The sequence below is a fragment of the Hippocampus guttulatus genome, chromosome 1, assembly GCF_054856545.1.
Source record: "Hippocampus guttulatus isolate MCC_2025c chromosome 1, RoL_Hgut_1.0, whole genome shotgun sequence".
NCBI classification, from domain to species: domain Eukaryota; kingdom Metazoa; phylum Chordata; class Actinopteri; order Syngnathiformes; family Syngnathidae; genus Hippocampus; species Hippocampus guttulatus.
In genome coordinates this window covers 22,518,277-22,536,707 of record NC_141261.1, presented here as the reverse complement: position 1 = coordinate 22,536,707, position 18,431 = coordinate 22,518,277, and the positions used below count along the sequence as shown (strand labels likewise).

At 43.1% G+C, this 18,431-nt stretch overlaps 2 protein-coding genes across 3 annotated transcripts in view; one reads left to right on the top strand and one right to left on the bottom strand.

The window, feature by feature from the left end:
- Positions 1-3,857: 3,857 nt before the first annotated feature.
- On the bottom strand, positions 3,858-8,283 carry LOC147210997 (uncharacterized). The gene is made up of 8 exons (XM_086123951.1): positions 8,095-8,283; positions 7,937-8,000; positions 6,574-6,689; positions 6,412-6,507; positions 4,675-4,868; positions 4,509-4,566; positions 4,385-4,447; positions 3,858-4,304 (listed from the first exon to the last, which is right to left on the bottom strand). Exons 1-8 carry the CDS (start codon positions 8,254-8,256, stop codon positions 3,912-3,914), a joined length of 1,146 nt encoding a protein of 381 aa, XP_085980077.1. The 5' UTR covers positions 8,257-8,283; the 3' UTR covers positions 3,858-3,911.
- Positions 8,284-12,495: 4,212 nt separating this feature from the next.
- The window catches only part of filip1l (filamin A interacting protein 1-like), a 34,823-nt gene continuing 28,887 nt past the window's right edge, over positions 12,496-18,431 (top strand). For both annotated transcript variants that reach the window (XM_086119836.1, XM_086119846.1), the window contains exon 1: positions 12,496-12,729. The gene's annotated coding sequence lies outside the window, so the exon portion shown is untranslated. The remainder of the gene's footprint in view (positions 12,730-18,431) is intronic.

The following is an 18,431-nucleotide window of genomic DNA, read 5'->3' as shown; positions in this document are numbered from 1 at the left end:
AGGGCAAAATTGGGACTGATGACTGGAGCTCATTTTCCCAGTCCTCCCTCAGTCCTCATACGCTTGAGCAATGTACTTAACCCTCGCGTTGACGTTTGTTCCTGGAGTATAATATCAATGTCCCTGTATGGGAGAAATTAAAGGATTCATTTTTCTGGCCGTTACATCAGGAAAATAAGGTAAATGATGACATCACAGACATTTCAGCTGGTTAACTTTGAAAGAAAACATGTGGAGGAATTTAGCTACAAGGTCAGTGGAAGAAATCATCAGATAGTGTTTCACCGTCATTACATCGCCTCACTGCTGCTCTTTTGTCTGCAACGTTCTCTTCACATTTACCTCAAAGACACCCAATCAAAACAGGAAAAGTCTTCAGGACTGGCCAGTGGAAAAGTACCTTAACTGTACTAAATTACTGAAAATTGTTCCAATTTCTGCATTGGATGGAACATCGCGAATGCGTAAAAAATCAAAGTGGACTATTGTGTTCTGCTCATCAAACCCCCCATCCCCCCTCCCCGACCCCTTTTTTCCTTTTAATGAGCGAGGCAGCATCTAAAGACAAATTAACAGAATATGATCATTATTATTATAGCCACATTAGGGATCATTAGTTAGAAGCTTTCCAAAGGAAACAATGAGCTAATTCCACCGGACGACAAGTGTGGATGCCTCACATGGCAGTTTCTAATTAAAAGTGTTTTTTGGTAACGAGATCCTTTAGACATTTACCTTGGAGCGAGTTGCTGAATGGTTCAACACATATGTAAAGTCTCTATTAAAAGTCTGCACACACGTTCAAATGCCAGGTTTCAGAGGTATTAAAAATAAATAAATAAAAGGAGAGATCAGGAGGAATGAACGTTGACACGATTGACACACCTCTAGTCTACTACGTCTGCTTTTGCTGCGCAGTATAGATTCACAAGTGTTTTGTTTGTATTGTTTAATCAGATATGTGCGGTTCGGTATAGGTCAGGTGATTTCCATACGTGACACTCACCTCGTCAGATAACCGATACGCGCTGGATTTTTATCTACCACCCGAAGAAACCAGATTCTGCTTTGAAGATATACAATTTCATGTGTGTAATGGAAGTAAAAGAGAAAAAAACAAAACACAGCTCTCTTCCATGAAGCATATTTGCAATGTGCTGTTTGAGAGCAAAAACTTGAACCATGCTGTGCAAATCAAGCTTTATCTTGTGGGTATGCCACAGCCTGCTAATAAACTGCTGGAGGGAAGATAAATAGCCCACCGGACAGTGGTGAGATTATTAATAATTGTACATTTTAGTGTCTAAACTGCAGCGCACAATTTACATGAGTCCACTGTAAGACTCACAAGGTCCTTCGGGTAATACATTTGTGTTAAGATTCCTGCCTGCTTTTCTCTTTACCTGTTCTGCTAAATTTAATTGCACTTAATATTGGATATAAAATATATTCAAATACATATTTTATACATAAATATATATGATATAGGCGGCCCGGTAGTCGAGTGGTTAGCACATCGACTTCACAGTGCAGAGGTACAATTCCAGCTCCAGCTTCCTGTGTGGAGTTTGCATGTTCCCCCCGTGCTTGAGTGGGCTTTCTCCGGGTCCTCCGGTTTCCTCCCATATTCCCAAAACATGCATGGCAGGCTGATTGAACACTCTAAATTGTCCCTAGGTGTGAGTGTGATCGTGAATGGTTGTTCGTTTCTGTGTGCCCTGCGATTGGCTGGCAACTGGTTCAGGGTGTCCCTCGCCTACTGCCCGAAGACGGCTGGGATAGGCTCCAGCACCCCCCGCGACCCGAGTGAGGATAAAGCGGTTCGGAAAATGAATGAATGAATATATGATATATATCCATGGTTCTCATATGTTTTACACCAAGTAGCACCTCAACAAAATATTTTGGTCACGACAAAGTTTGGCGCAAATGTTTGTCAAAAATTTGGGTTATTGCTTGAAAGTATCATTAATATCGTAAGCAAGCCATACAAACATACTTACAAATTCAACAACTGAATGAGAGTTAAAAGTACTGTCCTGGATTAAAAAATATACTTAAAACACTCTAATGTGTAATACAGTCTGACATATGCTGCAGTCATGTTTTTCCCCGCGTACCACAGAATCACTGTCATGGCAGGAAACAACAAACCCTTCTTGAACATTTTGACTTCCTTTGGTGTAATTTCTTCTCAGCACAGTGTATATCCTTTTCAGGTCACAGTGCATCATTACACCTACAAGAAATGTGCAACTAAAACGTGATTAAATGACAAACAATGCGAGGGAAATTCCAATTAGGTTTTTAACATCAACATGGCAATTTATGTACTGTAACTCCGATTAGGAGTATTCAAGGACTTCCGCTTAAAAAGATTGGCAATATAGAGACTGAATAACACAACACAAGGCCGACAGGAAATTGAAGGTCACGGGCTCCCTGGACTCGGTTTGCGCTGCTTTGATAAACCAAGGGTGCGCTCTCTTCCTTTGCCAGCAGAGCCCGTTTTTACTGGCGTTCAGCGCCTAAGTGGAGACACACACACACACACACACACACACACACACACACACACACACACACACACACACATACAGACACACAGGCTGATTCCACGCGAACGGTGTTGACAGAGCAGAAAGTCAGCACTCATGAACTCATGATGCAGGATTTCTGGAGTTTACAGAGGCTGAACGAGGTCCTATCAGCACAGTGGAAGCTTGTCCTGCTTCGGAGTTTCAAACCCTTGTTAAAGCCTGCGTGTTTGCTTGCTTGCTTGAGTATTTTTTTTGTCCACAATGACAAGAGTCCCATTTTGCTCCACGACTGACTTGGACTTATTTTACAAGTCTTCAGTAACAAAAAGAACAGGAAGCGGATAATTACCACAAAAACGTAAGCATAATTAATAGAACAGTTCTGATGTCAAAAAATTACTGTGGGACTTGAAGCCAGCCAAAATTGTCAAGACAATTCACAAGCCAAAACTCCTTGGGCCTGGATCCCGGCAATCAGCGAAACACGATGAGAATTAACGTTAAGGTTCTCACGCCTCAGCAAGAGGTTCCTGCTTTGGCAAGGAACCTCATCAGGATATAAAGCCAACAGAGACCACGAAGCGGCCTGGCTGCTGAGCACAATCACACGCATTTCAGCATTTGTGGGCGTGAGGCTTCAAGAAAGACAAGAAATGCAGTAGAAGCTCAAGGTTACACATCAGCCTGACAGACTAGTGACGGGTAAGGCCCGCTGCACACAGAGCAACGCGGCCAAATGGGCAATCTTATCTGGAAACAACTTCTTGAGACTTTAGATGTACAGTATTGAACTGCATTCGTTTTTAGTTGACTGCCCCGGCAACTGAAGCCATATTAAAAATAAGGCAGGAAACGAGAAGTAAAGGAGTGAGTGTGGTTATTTCAGAGGCGGTTGGCAATGATGAACTCGTGCACTTCAGCGACAGTCTACACACCTCGTATGCAACACACACTGAAAAATGTTTTTCTTGAATTTACTCAATTTTATTTTGTCAGGTGGCTGCACAAAATAAAATCATTCGGATGCAGATACATTCAAGTAGATGCGTCATCGAGATTTAAAAAAAAATGCATCTGGATCCAGATGATAGTATTTCAGGCAAACGCCTGACAAAATAAAGTACGAGTAAATTCAACACCATTTTTTTGAGTGTATGATTTATTTCCATGACTCCCCTTTGTGAAAAACTGTTTTCCGTTCAACAACCAACCGGCGGGATTATTAAAGGTTCCGCTGTTAAGTGCAATGATAAACAACTACTGCTGTGTAAGATGAGACGCGATTCTTTAAAGCATCACACTTCAATTGAAGGACATTTTTATTTATATGCATGAAAAAAAAAATCAAATAAAACTGAAGTCAAAAAAACTTCAGGGGGCGCATTTGGTTGTGTGCAATTGCCTCTCTGCAATCCTCTTGGAGCGTCTAAGAACAATATTTGGTTGGTTGGTCTCCTGCTGATGCTCAAGTGGCCTTCTTGCTGGCTCAGGATGCTTCGCGTTGTCTGCCTCTTTGCCACTTTCTGCCTGCGACGCTGCAGCCTTCGCGCGGCCGACGGCCTTGGGTCTCCCTCGACCAGGTTTCGAGTTATCGGCCAGTTTCTGCTGCCCCGCAGCTGCTTTGGGGGTCCTCTCCACCGTGGATTTTGAAGGGGATCGTTGGGGTTTGTATGCACGCTTACTTGCATCCTTGCCTGCTGGTTTCTTGCCAGCGGGCAGATTTGTCTTTGGCGCCACGGGTTTAACAACCTCTATTCTCTCAATCTATTTGAAGGGTTCGATAGTAAGTTTAGACGATGACGCAAAACTTAAATTCATTGGTTGAAGCCAAGCTGTGCTCTTACCTCTGGTTGAGCTAGTTTAGAGTTGAGTTCTGACATCTTTCTCGTTAGTTGCTGAATCAGCATCTAAAAGCCAACAGAAGAGCTGAATTAAAACAGATTTATCGGCTGTGGTTCCGTTCCTCACCTGGCAACCAACAAGTTGTTTCACCAACTGTTCCGTCTCCTTTGATTCCTCCTTTGTCCTGAGACGTACATAAGTTTAGAATTTAACGAAAGGATGTGATTTGTAGTAAATAATGACATGGGACACACGTGCACAATTTGCAACATGAGATGAGGTCTAAACATACCGACTTATGTCCTTCTCCATATGACTGAGTGCCTGCTGCTGCTTCTTCTTTTTCTTGCTCGGTGCCCTATCCACATCTTCCTTGGTTACTCCAGCCAGCAGTGACATGGCCTTTCGCTCCAACACTTTGACTGATGACAACATGATTCCAAGCACCTGCTTGTGGTGCTCCACAAGCTTCGAGTATGATGAAGACTGACAGGCAGAAGACATTTACACAAACTGGTCAGTGTAAAAAGAACTGCGAAGAAGACACTCAGCATTTTTTTGTTTTTTGTTTTACCTTTGGTAAAGATATTTGATGGGTTCTTCATTGGTATGATTATGCAGAAAACGACACAACCGAGCAAGGACACATTGGTGTGGAATCCGACCAAAGGACCGCACACTTTTATGTTTCATGCTGCTTTGAGTCACAAAATGACTCCACCCCCTACCTCGGGTGTAGGATGAAGTCAGATCCAGCCACTCCCGCCAACGTAGTCCAGTCACAAGTTAAGAGTAGTCAACTTCCAAGGCCATGACAGGATGAAGCTGAAATGTGCTATAACTTCTACGCTTCAACTTAAATTTGATCACTTCCTCTTAGGGGCATTTTTGTCTGATTTTGTCATTTGTCACTTCAGCTCTTGAAATAAAATCAAGATAGTGACTACATCAATGTTCAGATTTTGGCTCTTTTTTTGGCTATTGGTGGTCAATTCAAACCTGTGAAATACATCTTTTTTTAAAATCCTTGTTATTGACTGGATTGAATGATACAATTTGGATTAAATGAGTCATTGTAGACATGGTACTGGATTTTTTTGTGTGTGTTTTCTCTATCCGATTACATCATTGGTTAATATTTGAACAAAAGAGCAAATTCAAATAATATTTTTAGTTTCCAAAAGGGGCGTTTAATGACTTGCTGCACTCCAGTGGTGAAAATTAATGACGATTTTGAGAACTGAGATACTCTACTGGCCATAGAGAAGAACGTTAGTTTTAGAAGGGGAAGCGCCCTCTGCTGACTGAGAAAAACTATTAGCAATGTAAGGGGGAAGAAGAAGAAAATGAGGCCACATGAACAACAAGATCATTTTTAGGTCGTTTTCCCACCTGCACATTCCGCAAAATGATAATTGAACGGTTAAAAATGATGGCTATTATCAACGATAATGTTAAGAATAATGGATATACAGTAGGGCGGCCCGGTAGTCCAGTGGTTAGCACGTCGGCTTCACAGTACAGAGGTACCGGGTTCGATTCTAGCTCCGGCCTCCCTGTGTGGAGTTTGCATGTTCTCCCCGGGCCTGCGTGGGTTTTCTCCGGGTGCTCCGGTTTCCTCCCACATTCCAAAAACATGCATGGCAGGCTGATTGGATGTTCTAAATTGTCCCTAGGTGTGAATGTGAGCGTGGATGGTTGTTCGTCTCTCTGTGCCCTGCGATTGGCTGGCAACTGATTCAGGGTGTCCCCCGCCTACTGCCCGGAGACGGCTGGGATAGGCTCCAGCACCCCCCGCGACCCTAGTGAGGATCAAGCGGTTCGGAAAATGGATGGATGGATGGATATACAGTATGTGCACTAATGAGCTGCTGTTGGTTAAAAGCATGATGCATTTAAAGAAGTAAACAACAATAAAAATGTTGATGATGGTCCTGAATAAGTTGTAGGAAAATCAAATCAAAAAACGTATTCAGAGCAGTCGGTGCAAAAAATATCGATGTAAAGTTAACAAGTAACATCAGCTCACTTTGTCCAGATCAGCTTGCACGTTCTCACTGGAGGTCAGCATCGGCTCCAAGACCAGCTCCCTTTGCAGCACGTTTCGCACCACCTCCAGCTCTGCCTGAAGAGCACGCAGATGAATTGGCTTCCCAACTTATGCACGTGGATCACTTCACTGAAAGCCAACCCGTAGCTCCTTGACGTGTTTCTCCACTTGGATCTTCCTCAAGAAGTCCAGGTCACCAGCTGTTATCTCATACCCCTTCATGCCGTTCAGTAAGGTGTCAGGGTAAGCAGAAAAAGCTTGCAAGAATGCACACATGTTAGAATCTGACCCTCTGGTGTGCCAGCGTGTCACAACTACATTGAACTGATTTAACAGAATCTTTTTTTTATATTCATTTAATTGCCAATATTATGAATGGACAGGCAGAAATGTGACCTTGGAAAATTCAGTGATTTGCCTTTGAGAATGCAATGGTGCATTTTTAATCGTTAACTCATGATTGTAGCAACGCAGTGTGGGCATAAAACTATTCACTGATCAAAATAAATTCACTGCTTCACATAAAGACATGAAAATGCTATTTAACACGATGCATGTTGGCGTGATCCTTTTGAAAAATGTTCTTGAAGAGTTGTGGCCAAGCTTTGCAGGAATTTATTCTACCTCACTTAATTTGTTGGAAAGATCATATAAAAACTACAAATAATGCATATTTAATTCTTTTATATATATTCACCGTAACAGGCCCAGATTTTTTACACTGTAAATGTACTTGTGATTAAATGTCAGTATATGGGTCAGACCAAATTGGAGCATATTTTAGGCGCCAACATTGGGGGGGGGGGGAGCAATTATTATTATTTTTTTCTGGGGATACACTTTCAAGTAAAAGTGGTAATAACAGAGCATATACTGTAATTTGATTTGTCCATGTCAACCTAAACTCAACTACACTAACATTTTGTCATCTCGATAATTTGAAAAAAAGAAAAATAAACAACAATTCATTTGATAAGTGCAATGCAAATCTTTACTCATTTTGTTTATGGCCCATTAGTTTTATAACTTGAGTGAGTTTCTCCTGAAATTCTAGAATATCACACATTAGGAGTGTACTTTTTGTGATATTTCCATTTTGTGGTTTGCTGCAAGCTTTTTCTCATGCAAAATACATGCCTTAGTTGAATAAAGTTTCTGGTAACATTGTTTAGAACAGGGGTGCCCAAACATTTTGGACCGAAGATCTACTTTTCGATCCACTAACCTCTCGGGACCTACCTTTACCGGCGCACGCACACACGCACGCACACACACACAATTTATTTTTTTGGGGGTGAAAATGAGACCGATAGGATGATTAGGGTGCAGCCTACATTAACACAAAAAATATATTACTAACATGTACAAAGACACACAAATGGTTGTTTGTTTTTTTTCTCCTCGACACTCCTCGGATCTACTTGGGACCTGTCTTAGATCTACCTAGATCAGGATCGACGTAATGGGCACCCCTGGTTTAGAAGTATCATTGAAAAAGCCTAACCTGGTTTTGTGCCTGAAGTCTTGAACTCAATCTCATCTGGAACAGGGCGCTCGCCGCTGTCCCCCTTTGGATCATAGTCAAAGGTCATGAGGTCACCACTTGGACTGCAAACGAAACAGTTAAGTCAGACAACAGATGGTCTAACTGGATGCACGAACCTCAGTGTCCTGATGGAATGCCACAATGTGACTTTTTTGATCCTCATTGATAATGACCAAGCGTCTCTTCGCTTCGGACAGAGGAGGCGTCCTGGGCAGTTGCCTGCCGGTTGGGATGAAGTGCAAGCTCCCTCTCAGCCTCTTCAAGTAATTTTCAGCCATGAGGGATGTACAAACTAACAATGGCTTGCTCCTGCTAAACAAAAAAAAAAAAACAACCCTTCTTCTTCTGTCCCTTTAACAACTCGATTGGTTGCACCTGGGGCGCAATGATGCCTGCTGGCCACCAGGGAGCAAAAGAGTTGCGCAAATGAGATGCACTCTTGACGGTACATTTTCAGTCTCCTTTTTAATTTTTTGTTTTCGATTGACAGTTGAAAAACGAAAGAACGAATGATACACGGATTATTTTACCCATTGCAAAAATATTCTTTTCATCTATCCATCCATTTTCTGACCCGCTTAATCTCACAATGGTCGCGGGGAATGCTGCAGCCTACCCCGGCTGTGTTCGGGCAGTTGGCGGGGTACACCCTGAACTGGTTGCCAGCCGGTCGCAGTACTCTTTTCATGCAAAAATGTAATCTAACTCTAACTCAATATTATTTTGTCTTATATTTTATATTATTTTAGCCACTAGATTGAGAAGAAAGCAAATTAAAAACAAAATCAAAATATGTTGATAGTTGCACATAGACATGTCACTTCCTGTGAAAGGACCACATTTATACTCGTACAAATATCTGACGGCCCTGCCAAGTGCTAAGTGAGCTGACTGCTTTCATACTTGGACCAACATTCGGCACCTGCATAGTCGTTTGCAAGAATTCATTCTCCATTCTGAGAATTGCGTTTTCAGACCACAAGCATACAATACTCCCTAACATAAAATCCCATTTGGTTCATTTTGTGTTTGAGGGACACTACATGGGAATGCACAAGAGACATCAGAAGAATGTGAACAAGGGAGCATTAATGATATATTCAGAAAATTCAAAAGGCATTCCCAATCCATGGCCTTATTGCAGAGAATAGTTAGATGTTTTCCGTGGCAAGGAAATCACGAACAGCACATGCATTCACTGCTCAGCACCATATCCAGGCAGAGAAACGGCTTCAGTTCACAGGCCGCTGTCATTGCCCTGCTCCACTGACAGATTGAGGAAATCTCTCCACCCTCATGCAATGCGGCTTTTTAATTCCACCCTGGGAGGGAACTGCTATTATCATATTCATCCTCTCATCTTTGTACTGTACTGCCAACAACTTGCACAAAGATCCCCCATGCACCTTATTCTGGACTTTCACACTGCACTGGAATTGTGACTCTTATTGTCTTTCTCTTTCCATCTCTCTCTCTTTCTCTCTCTCGCTCTCTCTCTGAGTTTTAGGGAATTTATGGTTAAAAAAAACACTGATATTTTGTTTGATAAGTTTGTTCATTCTCAGCTATTGCAATCCTGTTTCTATTTACTACTCGTGTGGGAGTATATCAAGTTAAATATTTTCACTTTTACTTGAACACTGGATTTTGGTTCTGGCAGATGAAACACAGATATCCACTGTACAAGGCAGGTGGACATTTAGCCGAGCGGAAATCCAACTATCTTTAAACTGCCGGTGTCGCACTGCCGGTCCCGCATGCTTTGTGGCACTCCAGGAACTTGAAAGGCGAGTACTGAGTCGTAAATACTTCTGCTTTTAAACTCCTTGCTCCCATGATGCCGCAGGAGAGATGAAGAGAGAAAAGGGTCATGCATTGGTGCTTTGTACAATCTGATTGGGTAACAAATTATTAGAGCTCATGTTCTAGTAGCAGTATCTCAAACTTGCACTAGGCCTCTTGCTCCAGTGCAGTTACTGAACTCACAAACGCACACACCACTAAAAGCTCTTTGGTGTCCTAAAAAGACCACCACTCCCTTTGTTGCACCAAATGTTGTATTGAGTGGGAAGCTCATAAAGAGAGGAAGATGTGCTCAGACATTTGACTCCATGGGAGGTCAGAGATGTCCATTGATTCATTTTAAAATCTAACCGCAAGTGGCTGGCAACCAGTTCAGGGTGCCCCCCCATGTCTTTATGATGGCGGGGACAGGCTTCAGCACGCCCACAACCCTAGTGAGGAGAAATGTTTCAGAGAATGGATGGATGGATTAAAATCTAAAATCTATTCACTCATTCAATCCCAGCCATTTTCACTGGAGCAACCCCCTCAATCCCAGCATTTTACTGGATTTTTGACTGATCTTGCAAGGCCCACAGAATATTTGGTTCTTATTATATAAACATGGAGCCTACCAAAATAAAGTTTGGACTGTCTTCTTTCAGGAGAAAAAAACATTTTTGTTTTGTTTTCCATTCTTCAGCAATCGACATTACAAAATGGCTAAATTTCATGAAAATGGTGATTCTGGGCAAAAAACGGAGAAAAAGAGCTTTTTGTAAAAGCATGTATTTCAAGCACCACTGCCACTTACTGGTCGCTTTTTTACATGATTTACAATGCAAACATCTTATTCTCATTCACAGAATGCATCAGACCCTCCTCCTTTCTATGACGCAATAAAAAGACTTAGACGTACAAGTATGTCCTTGGTAGGCGGGGCCTAATTTTAAAAAGATGTACAAGTATGTCGTGTGGAATGAAAGAGTTAATGGTTACTAAACATATTTCAAGACAAATGGAGTTCTAAATGATAGATTTAGCGGGGAGTTGGCAGCCCAGTGAGTTGGTTAGCACTTCTGCCTCACAGTTCTGAGGTTCAGGAATTTCATCTCCAGCTTTCCCGTGACTGAGGTGCTCACAGACATTTTCAACAGATCTCTCCCAACAATGTCCCAACCTCCCTAAAGACTGACTCCATCATCCCCATACCCAAGATCTAAACAGTGGCTCCAAATGACTATCGGCCAGTAGCCCTCACTCCGAAAGGTATGAAGTACTTTGAGAAACTGATCGTGGCACAGATCACAAACTCTATGCACATCACTGTGGACCCTCACCAGTAAACCATTTCAGTGGTACATCCAGCCCTCACCAACCTGCGAAGGAGGAAGTCCGACATCTGCATGCTCTTGGGGTATTTCAGAGACCTTCAACACCAGCATTATAGAACCTGTTGCAAAAGATAAACTTCTGTGGGCTGAGTCCATCACTGGGGAACTGGATCCTTGGACATATTTGGAACGGAAAAATTATGTACAGTACTTGCACTTGAAAATGAAATGTTTTTTCTTCTTCTTTTGCTCTTGGCCTTTTCCTGTTAGGGGTCGCCACAGCACGTCATCCTTTTTTCCAAGTCTTCTTCAAAGTCTTCTGCATCCTCCTCTCTATCACCAACTGAAGTTGTAATGATGTATTTTAGTTATCATACATTTGCCTTCAATGTCTTCCCTCACTACATCTGTCAAACTTCTCTGAGGTCTTCCTCTTGCTCTCTTTCCCGACAGGTCCCTACTGACCATCCTTCTACCGATATACTCACTATCTCTCCTCTGCACGGATCCAAACCATTTAAATTGTCTCTCTCTAACTTTTTCCTCCAAAACATCTAACCTTATCTATCCCTCCGATGAGCTCAGTTCTAATTCTATCCCTGATGACTCCCAAAGTAAACCAACATCTTTATTTCTGGCACAGCCTAGCTCCGCTTTGTGCCATTTCCTCATTGACACTGTGTCCAATAAATACATCATGGATGACTGTTTTCTAAACTTAGCCCTTCATCCTGGCGGTGACTATCTCATAACACTCCATTGCTGTGGACTGCTGACCGTAAGTATTGTATGCTCTAAAGTGTGATCATTTTCATAGTGTTTTCTACTTAGTAATGCTAATGTAAGAACTATCATTAAATTATAAAACTGTTAACGCAACACATAACTATAGCGTCACCACAGCTTTTCTTTTACTTTCAAACTCATCCTGTAGGCACGAGTGAAGCACATAGCTAGCTGACTTTGGCACGCGGACTGTATGTTTGACACCCCTGTGATCAATGTGCCACAGTGTTCAATGGGAAAAGTGCGGTTTTGCTTTTGTTTTGTGGCACATTTACATTTCTCCTCGAAAAGCACAATCCATCCCAAGCATGAGGTCCTTCCCCTCAGGGACTGCTGAGGCAGTGGGCTTCAGTCAGGATCTATGTAGTAGAGTCATTGCCATTTGCGACACACAAGCAGCCAAGTGTGTGTGTGTGTGTGTGTGTGTGTGTGTGTGTGTGTGTGTGTGTGTTTGGAGGGTGGTGGGGTGCAGACATGGCTCAAGGTGTCAGAAGGCAGGGTAGTTTAAATTTAACTGGCTGCAACTTAACATGGCAGGTCCTGCGCTCCCTCTCCCTCTCTCACACACACACCCATGCCCAGACAGCATCATGCTCACACAGACTTAGCCTTAGACACCATCCTGCACTGTGCGCACCATACAGCAGCAGCCATCCTCATTCAGACCACCTGGATTGTACAAGGGGACGGCCGAGGACATAGCGGAGAAGTAACTCTCACACTGGGTGGGCAAGAAGCATTCAACACTAAGGATAAACACGTCATCCAAGGCGTCAGGCTGAAGGCACGACCGGCAGCTCTGCAGCATCACAGCAGCACAGTTAGCGGTTGGTCGCTTAGCTACGAGAGGTAAGACCAGAGGAGCATGTGCACAGTGGCCGTGAAGGTACCTATTAGAAATAGTTTGACCACTGGAGAGAGGAAAACTGCAGAGAAATTGCTGTGCTTCCATGGGATTAGTATGCAACAAGATCCAAATTCACATTTGCACAGGAAAATAAATCCGTACCATTCTACGAAGGGTGCCGATGACTGCGGTCACACTGCACATCAAAGCTACAGTGATAACTCATGCAAAACAGTCCTGATGTGACAATGGCAAATGTTGGCTGCACCCAGGAAAGTTTTGCAAAGGTGTCTACATTTTTCCACTGGCTCTACAATCACTGGCTTGCCAACGGCTGCGTTTTGATGATGTGTTGATGTGATGGGGATCATAGGTTCAGATTGTATTTGAAATGATTGCAGTCAGTCAATAGGTCTTGATTTTTTTTAAACAACCTTCACCTTATGTAGCCATTTGGCATTTTTGCTCTGAATAGTTAAAATACTTTACTCCAAAATGCACAAAAATCATGTCCTAAGAGTTTCATATTAAGATTTAAAGTATTACACAATGCTGAAAGTTGAAACTATAAGCAAGCAAGATGTTGATAATATTTGGTGCATGACTAGCAGTGACGATTTGCATCCAATAGCAGAGCAGCAGTGCCTTCTGGTGTTACTAATCTGCAGCAATCAACTAATTGAGCTACTTTGGCGGCTCACGAGTGTGACTGCTGGCCATTCATAGTGATATCTGATTATTTCACGCGGCACGGTGATCCACTGGTTGGTGCGTCAACTTCACAGTGCAGAGGTGCAGGGTTCGATTCCAGCTCCGGCCTTCACGTGTGGAGTTTGCATGTTCCCCCCGCACCTGCATGGGTTTTCTCCAGGTACTCTGGTTTTGCTCCCACATTCCAAAAACATGCATGGCAGGCTGATTGAACACTCTGAATTGTCCCTAGGTGTGATTATGAGCGCGAATGGTTGGTTTTCTCTGTGTGACCTGTGATTCGCTGGCAACCAGTTCAGCATGTCTCCCGCCTACTCTCCAAAGACAGCTCTGATAGGCTCCAGCACACCCGCGACCCACATGAGGATAAGCAGATTGGAAAATGGATGGATGGATGATTATTTCACTTTCAGCGCGTGAATCATCATCAAGCCTCATCTTGATAATAACATGTTGAGTATTTATTCTCTGGTCGACTGAGCAGACCTTTAGGCCAGGATGCACACTTTTGACGCATGGGAGGCTCGCATTAAGACAGACTAAAGGCTTTTGGAAACAATGCTTTTTAAGAGATAACATCTAAAGTGCTGAAATCACTGGAGAAAAGTACACCTTGCTGCTGAGTGACAGTTTGGGGCTAGTGGGGCACAGATTGTAAACATACTCTGAGCTCCTCGACTAGGTGGGCGGATTACAGTCTGGTTAAGAGGTTTTGTGTTGGATTTATCACTGACTCATCTGGTCAGAATGTAGACATCAGCAGCAGATGATGTCTACAAAAAAAAAGTTTCACAATTACATCATAAAAGGAAGATAGTTTGCGAGAATAGAAATCTGGACAATATTTATTCTGGGTTGTCAAAAAATGAATTGCACAATTCAACGATTGCGTGTCATGCAAACAAATGGCAGCATCAATAAGAAAAGCTATTCAGAACAAAAATTCTTGGATTGCATTTGCTGATCGGAGAAGACCTGAGCTTCTCAGTCCATGCAAAGCAATGACATTTGTCAAATTTGTGCTGTTTATCAAATCATTTGTTGTCTGGTGTATTGAGGCAATGAGGTGGCAGCGAGGTTAACCAGTCCAAATCCAAGTGTGGAATGAGAGGGGCATGGTGCTTGCTGACTTGTTCGGGCTCCCTAGGTCTGGTTTCACTTACAGAATAGCTGCCACTCAGAGCTCTGGGGAAAGAGCACTATTTATACTCGAGCAGAAACGCCAGTGTTGTCCAACATTAGCTTTGCTCCGAGCTTGACCCGCAGACTTCACAGTCCAAATAAGTCCAATGAAGTTCACAGCCATCACACTGTACGATAGGATGGAACTCCAGAACCATTGTTCATCCAAGCAAGTTAAAAATAATTTTAGTACACTGAAGTGGTCAAAGATACAGTAGTATCAACTCTTCATGAATTGAATCATAATTAGGGGTTGGCTATTTCTAGAGGTGGCAAACGTATTCATACTCTGTACTTCTACTTCTCGTCAAGTACCAATGCTTGTGTAAAAAAAGACTGGTGAAAGTAAAACGACTGATTCAACTCTTCTCCTTGAGTCAAGAAAAAAATGTACTGACTGAATATTTTGATTGCTAACCAATTTTAAAAACTTGGCACAGTCAAAAAAAAAAAATAATCGTACTTTGTTACATCCCACCACAAGCAACACATGACACCAAAAGTTTGGATTTCTGGACTAGTGTAACCTGCATTTGTGCTCAAGCAGAATATACGGCACTCCCTTGGCCCCGCCATCACCATTAGAAGCGATGGGCTTGGGTCGGTACACTTTCTCATGCACAGGCACAGAACATAACAACTCAAAACAAGCCATAAAGTCAGGATGTTGTATTTATGGGGTGTCCTAGTACTTGTAATGTGTGTCCACGTCCCTTCAAAGGTATCATAGAGTGAGTCCTTTGTTTTGTTTTGTTTCTTTTTACTGAAGACAGTTTAGGTCGAAATCAAAAGAGTAATTGCATGTGAATGCTGAAATGCGGAGTGAAAAAATATGCATGCCTCTGGGATGGTGTTGAATGATGTTGAAAATTATTACCAAGGTGAATTTAATATGGGGAAATGTTTGAATTTTGAATGGGACTGATGATTTTGTTGACGGTGTCATTGGTAATGAATAGGGAATTTTTGGTGCAATTTTTTGGGGGTGAAAATTTTGAATTTTTGGTCAATGGGGATCTTTTAGCAAAGTGAAAATTGTTCCAAATGTGGCTTGAATGAGCTGAATGTTTGGAATTACAAAATGAGAACAATGTGAATCTGTTATATTCAATAACTCACTGGGGATGAATGACCAAAAGCAGATCCTTGCTTTCTCAACTATTTAACCTTTCCAACAATTCATTAAAGTTTAATTGTTGTCTCACCAGTCCATAAATCTCTTGAGGCACACATCTACGCATGTTTTGGAAACTTGGCCTGTTTCTTCTTCTACTGCCCGAAGACAGCTGGCTCCAGCATGCCCGCGACCCTTGTGAGGATGAGCGGATTAGAAAATGGATAGATGTAAATATCTATCAAATTAAAAACTCCTATATTTTTTGAGGGGAGTGAATGAAGAGCACAATATGAGTTTGGTCCGCCGTAGCAGTCAGGTCTGGTCTTTCTGAATATATTAAGGAGCTGTCCGATGTTGTGGTTTAAAAAGGAAATGCTTGTAAAGTGATTTTTTTAAAAAATCTTTGGGGTGTTTTGACAAAAAAACTAACAAAACAAAAACAAAAACAACAACATCACAGAAGTCTTAAGACACCAGCGAACTGTTTTAACCTTTTCAGGGACAGCAGTCTGTTCATCACCTTTATGGACAGAATTTCTAGGCACAGCCGAAGCGTTGAGGGGGTCCGTTTTGGTGGCCTCAGTATTGCATCTCTGCTTTTTGCAGATGATGTGGTATTGTTGGCTCCTTCAAGCAGGGCTCTCCAACTCTCACTGGAGCGTTTCGCAGCTGAGTGTGAAGCGGTTGGGATGAAGATGAGCACCTCCAAATCTGAAACCGTGGTCCTCAGTCGGAAAAGGGTGGAGTGCCCTCTCCGGGTTGGGGAGAAGATCTTGCCCCAAGTGGAGGAGTTTAAGTATCTTGGGGTCTTGTTCATGAGTGAGGGCAGGAGGGAGCGAGAGATCGACAGACGGACTGGTGCAGCATCTGCTGTGATGCGGATGTTGTATCGGTCTGTCGTGGTAAAGAAGGAGCTGAGCCAAAGGGCGAAGTTCTCAATTTACCGTTCTCTCTAGGATCCAACCCTCAACTATGGTCCCGAGCTATGGGTCGTGACCGAAAGAACGAGATCCCGGATACAAGCAGCCGAAATGAGTTTTCTCCGCAGGGTGTCCGGGCTCTCCCTTAAAGATAAGGTGAGAAGCTTGGTCATCCGGCAGGGGCTCAGAGTAGAGCCGCTTCTCCTCCACATCGAGAGGAGCCAGATGAGGTGGTTCGGGCATCTAATTAGGATGCCTCCTGGACGCCTCCCTGGTGAGGTGTTCCGGGCAGGTCCCACTGGCAGGAGACCCTGGGGATGACCCAGGACACGCTGGAGAGACTATGTCACCCAGCTGGCCTGGGAACACCCCGGGATCCTCCAGGAAGGGCTCGAAGAAGTGGCTGGGGAGAGGGAAGTCTGGGCTTCCCTCCTAAAGCTGCTGCCCCCGCGACCCGACCCCGGATAAGTGGTGGAAAATGGATGGATGGATGGATGGATGGAGGGACAGCAGTCACTACATTGGACAGCTTATCATGTTATCAGGTTACAGGGTGCATGAAAGGGTTACATTGTGATACGATCATTTCCTTTTAAATACAGGTACAGTATATAGTATTCATTATTTTCTTCTTTTTTTTTTTTTCTTTACTCAGGTTAAAGTCCACCTACTGTTCACATTTGCTACAGCATCATCACCCTCACTCCTTTTAGTGTGTGTACTTTGGTTTAACTATGCAGCAGGTTGAATTTAGACTCCACCGTAGGCTGCTTGATAGGGGCCGGGACTTTCCATGATGCGACACAACTTGTCAAACCTGCGCCTCCCTTTGCTGTGTGGCCTGGTTGGTTATGTTCTCATAAAATCCTCACAGAGATCAACATACAATATTTGGCAGTTATTTCCGGGCAGTCTATTCCCAGGAGGGATGCAACTTTGCCCGTGAAATTCCGAGCATACGAAACATGATTAGATAAAGCGACACAAGTACGGGGCCGTAAATATTCACCTAACAGTGGCCATGCCGTGAACACTCCTCTTTTTTTGTGCTGGAATTGTTGCCCCCGTGCTGTGTTGCATGTTGCCAAGGAGACGCCACGGACGAAGACTAAAGCTGCATGTCTCTCTGTTACAGAGCAGCGTCGACTGTGAGGCAACTGTCACCCACAACACAGAGTGAAGTGTGCATGTCCCTTCATTCCTAAAAATGTCCCGCCTGCCTTGAGGACAGGGGTCTCCAAGCTTTTTCCTGCAAGGGCTGCATCCAGAAAATCAAAAAATGCAACATTTTGGGGTGGTCTCTGGCCCTGTATGTCCACAACAATAGATTCGCTCTTGCACAGCGCAGCAGTCAAATCCCATCTGCACATTCAGAACCAAAATGAGAGCAATCAAATGGATGTATAAATCTGACAACATTTAAAGGACTGTTTACGTCATGAGATCATGAGTGTGATGTGTTTCACAAATTTAGTTATCAGTAGACTTGACAGCGACCCGACGTATCGGATCATCCAATATTATGCATATTTGGTCAATTTTGGGATCGGCCTTAATGTTGTGATTTAAAGATCCGATCAATCATGTTATTGTTAGTGATTACAGCCGCGGTGTTTCTCACTTAAACATTTGTTTGTGGCGGGCAGCCACAAATAAATTTTAGACACCACTTAAAGACTTCAGCGCTATCAATATTTGTGTCGCAGTGCTCATTGCGTGGGCCTTGTGCGCGTCTTCTCATCGATACCTGTACCACTTTCCTTTCTGAGTGCAA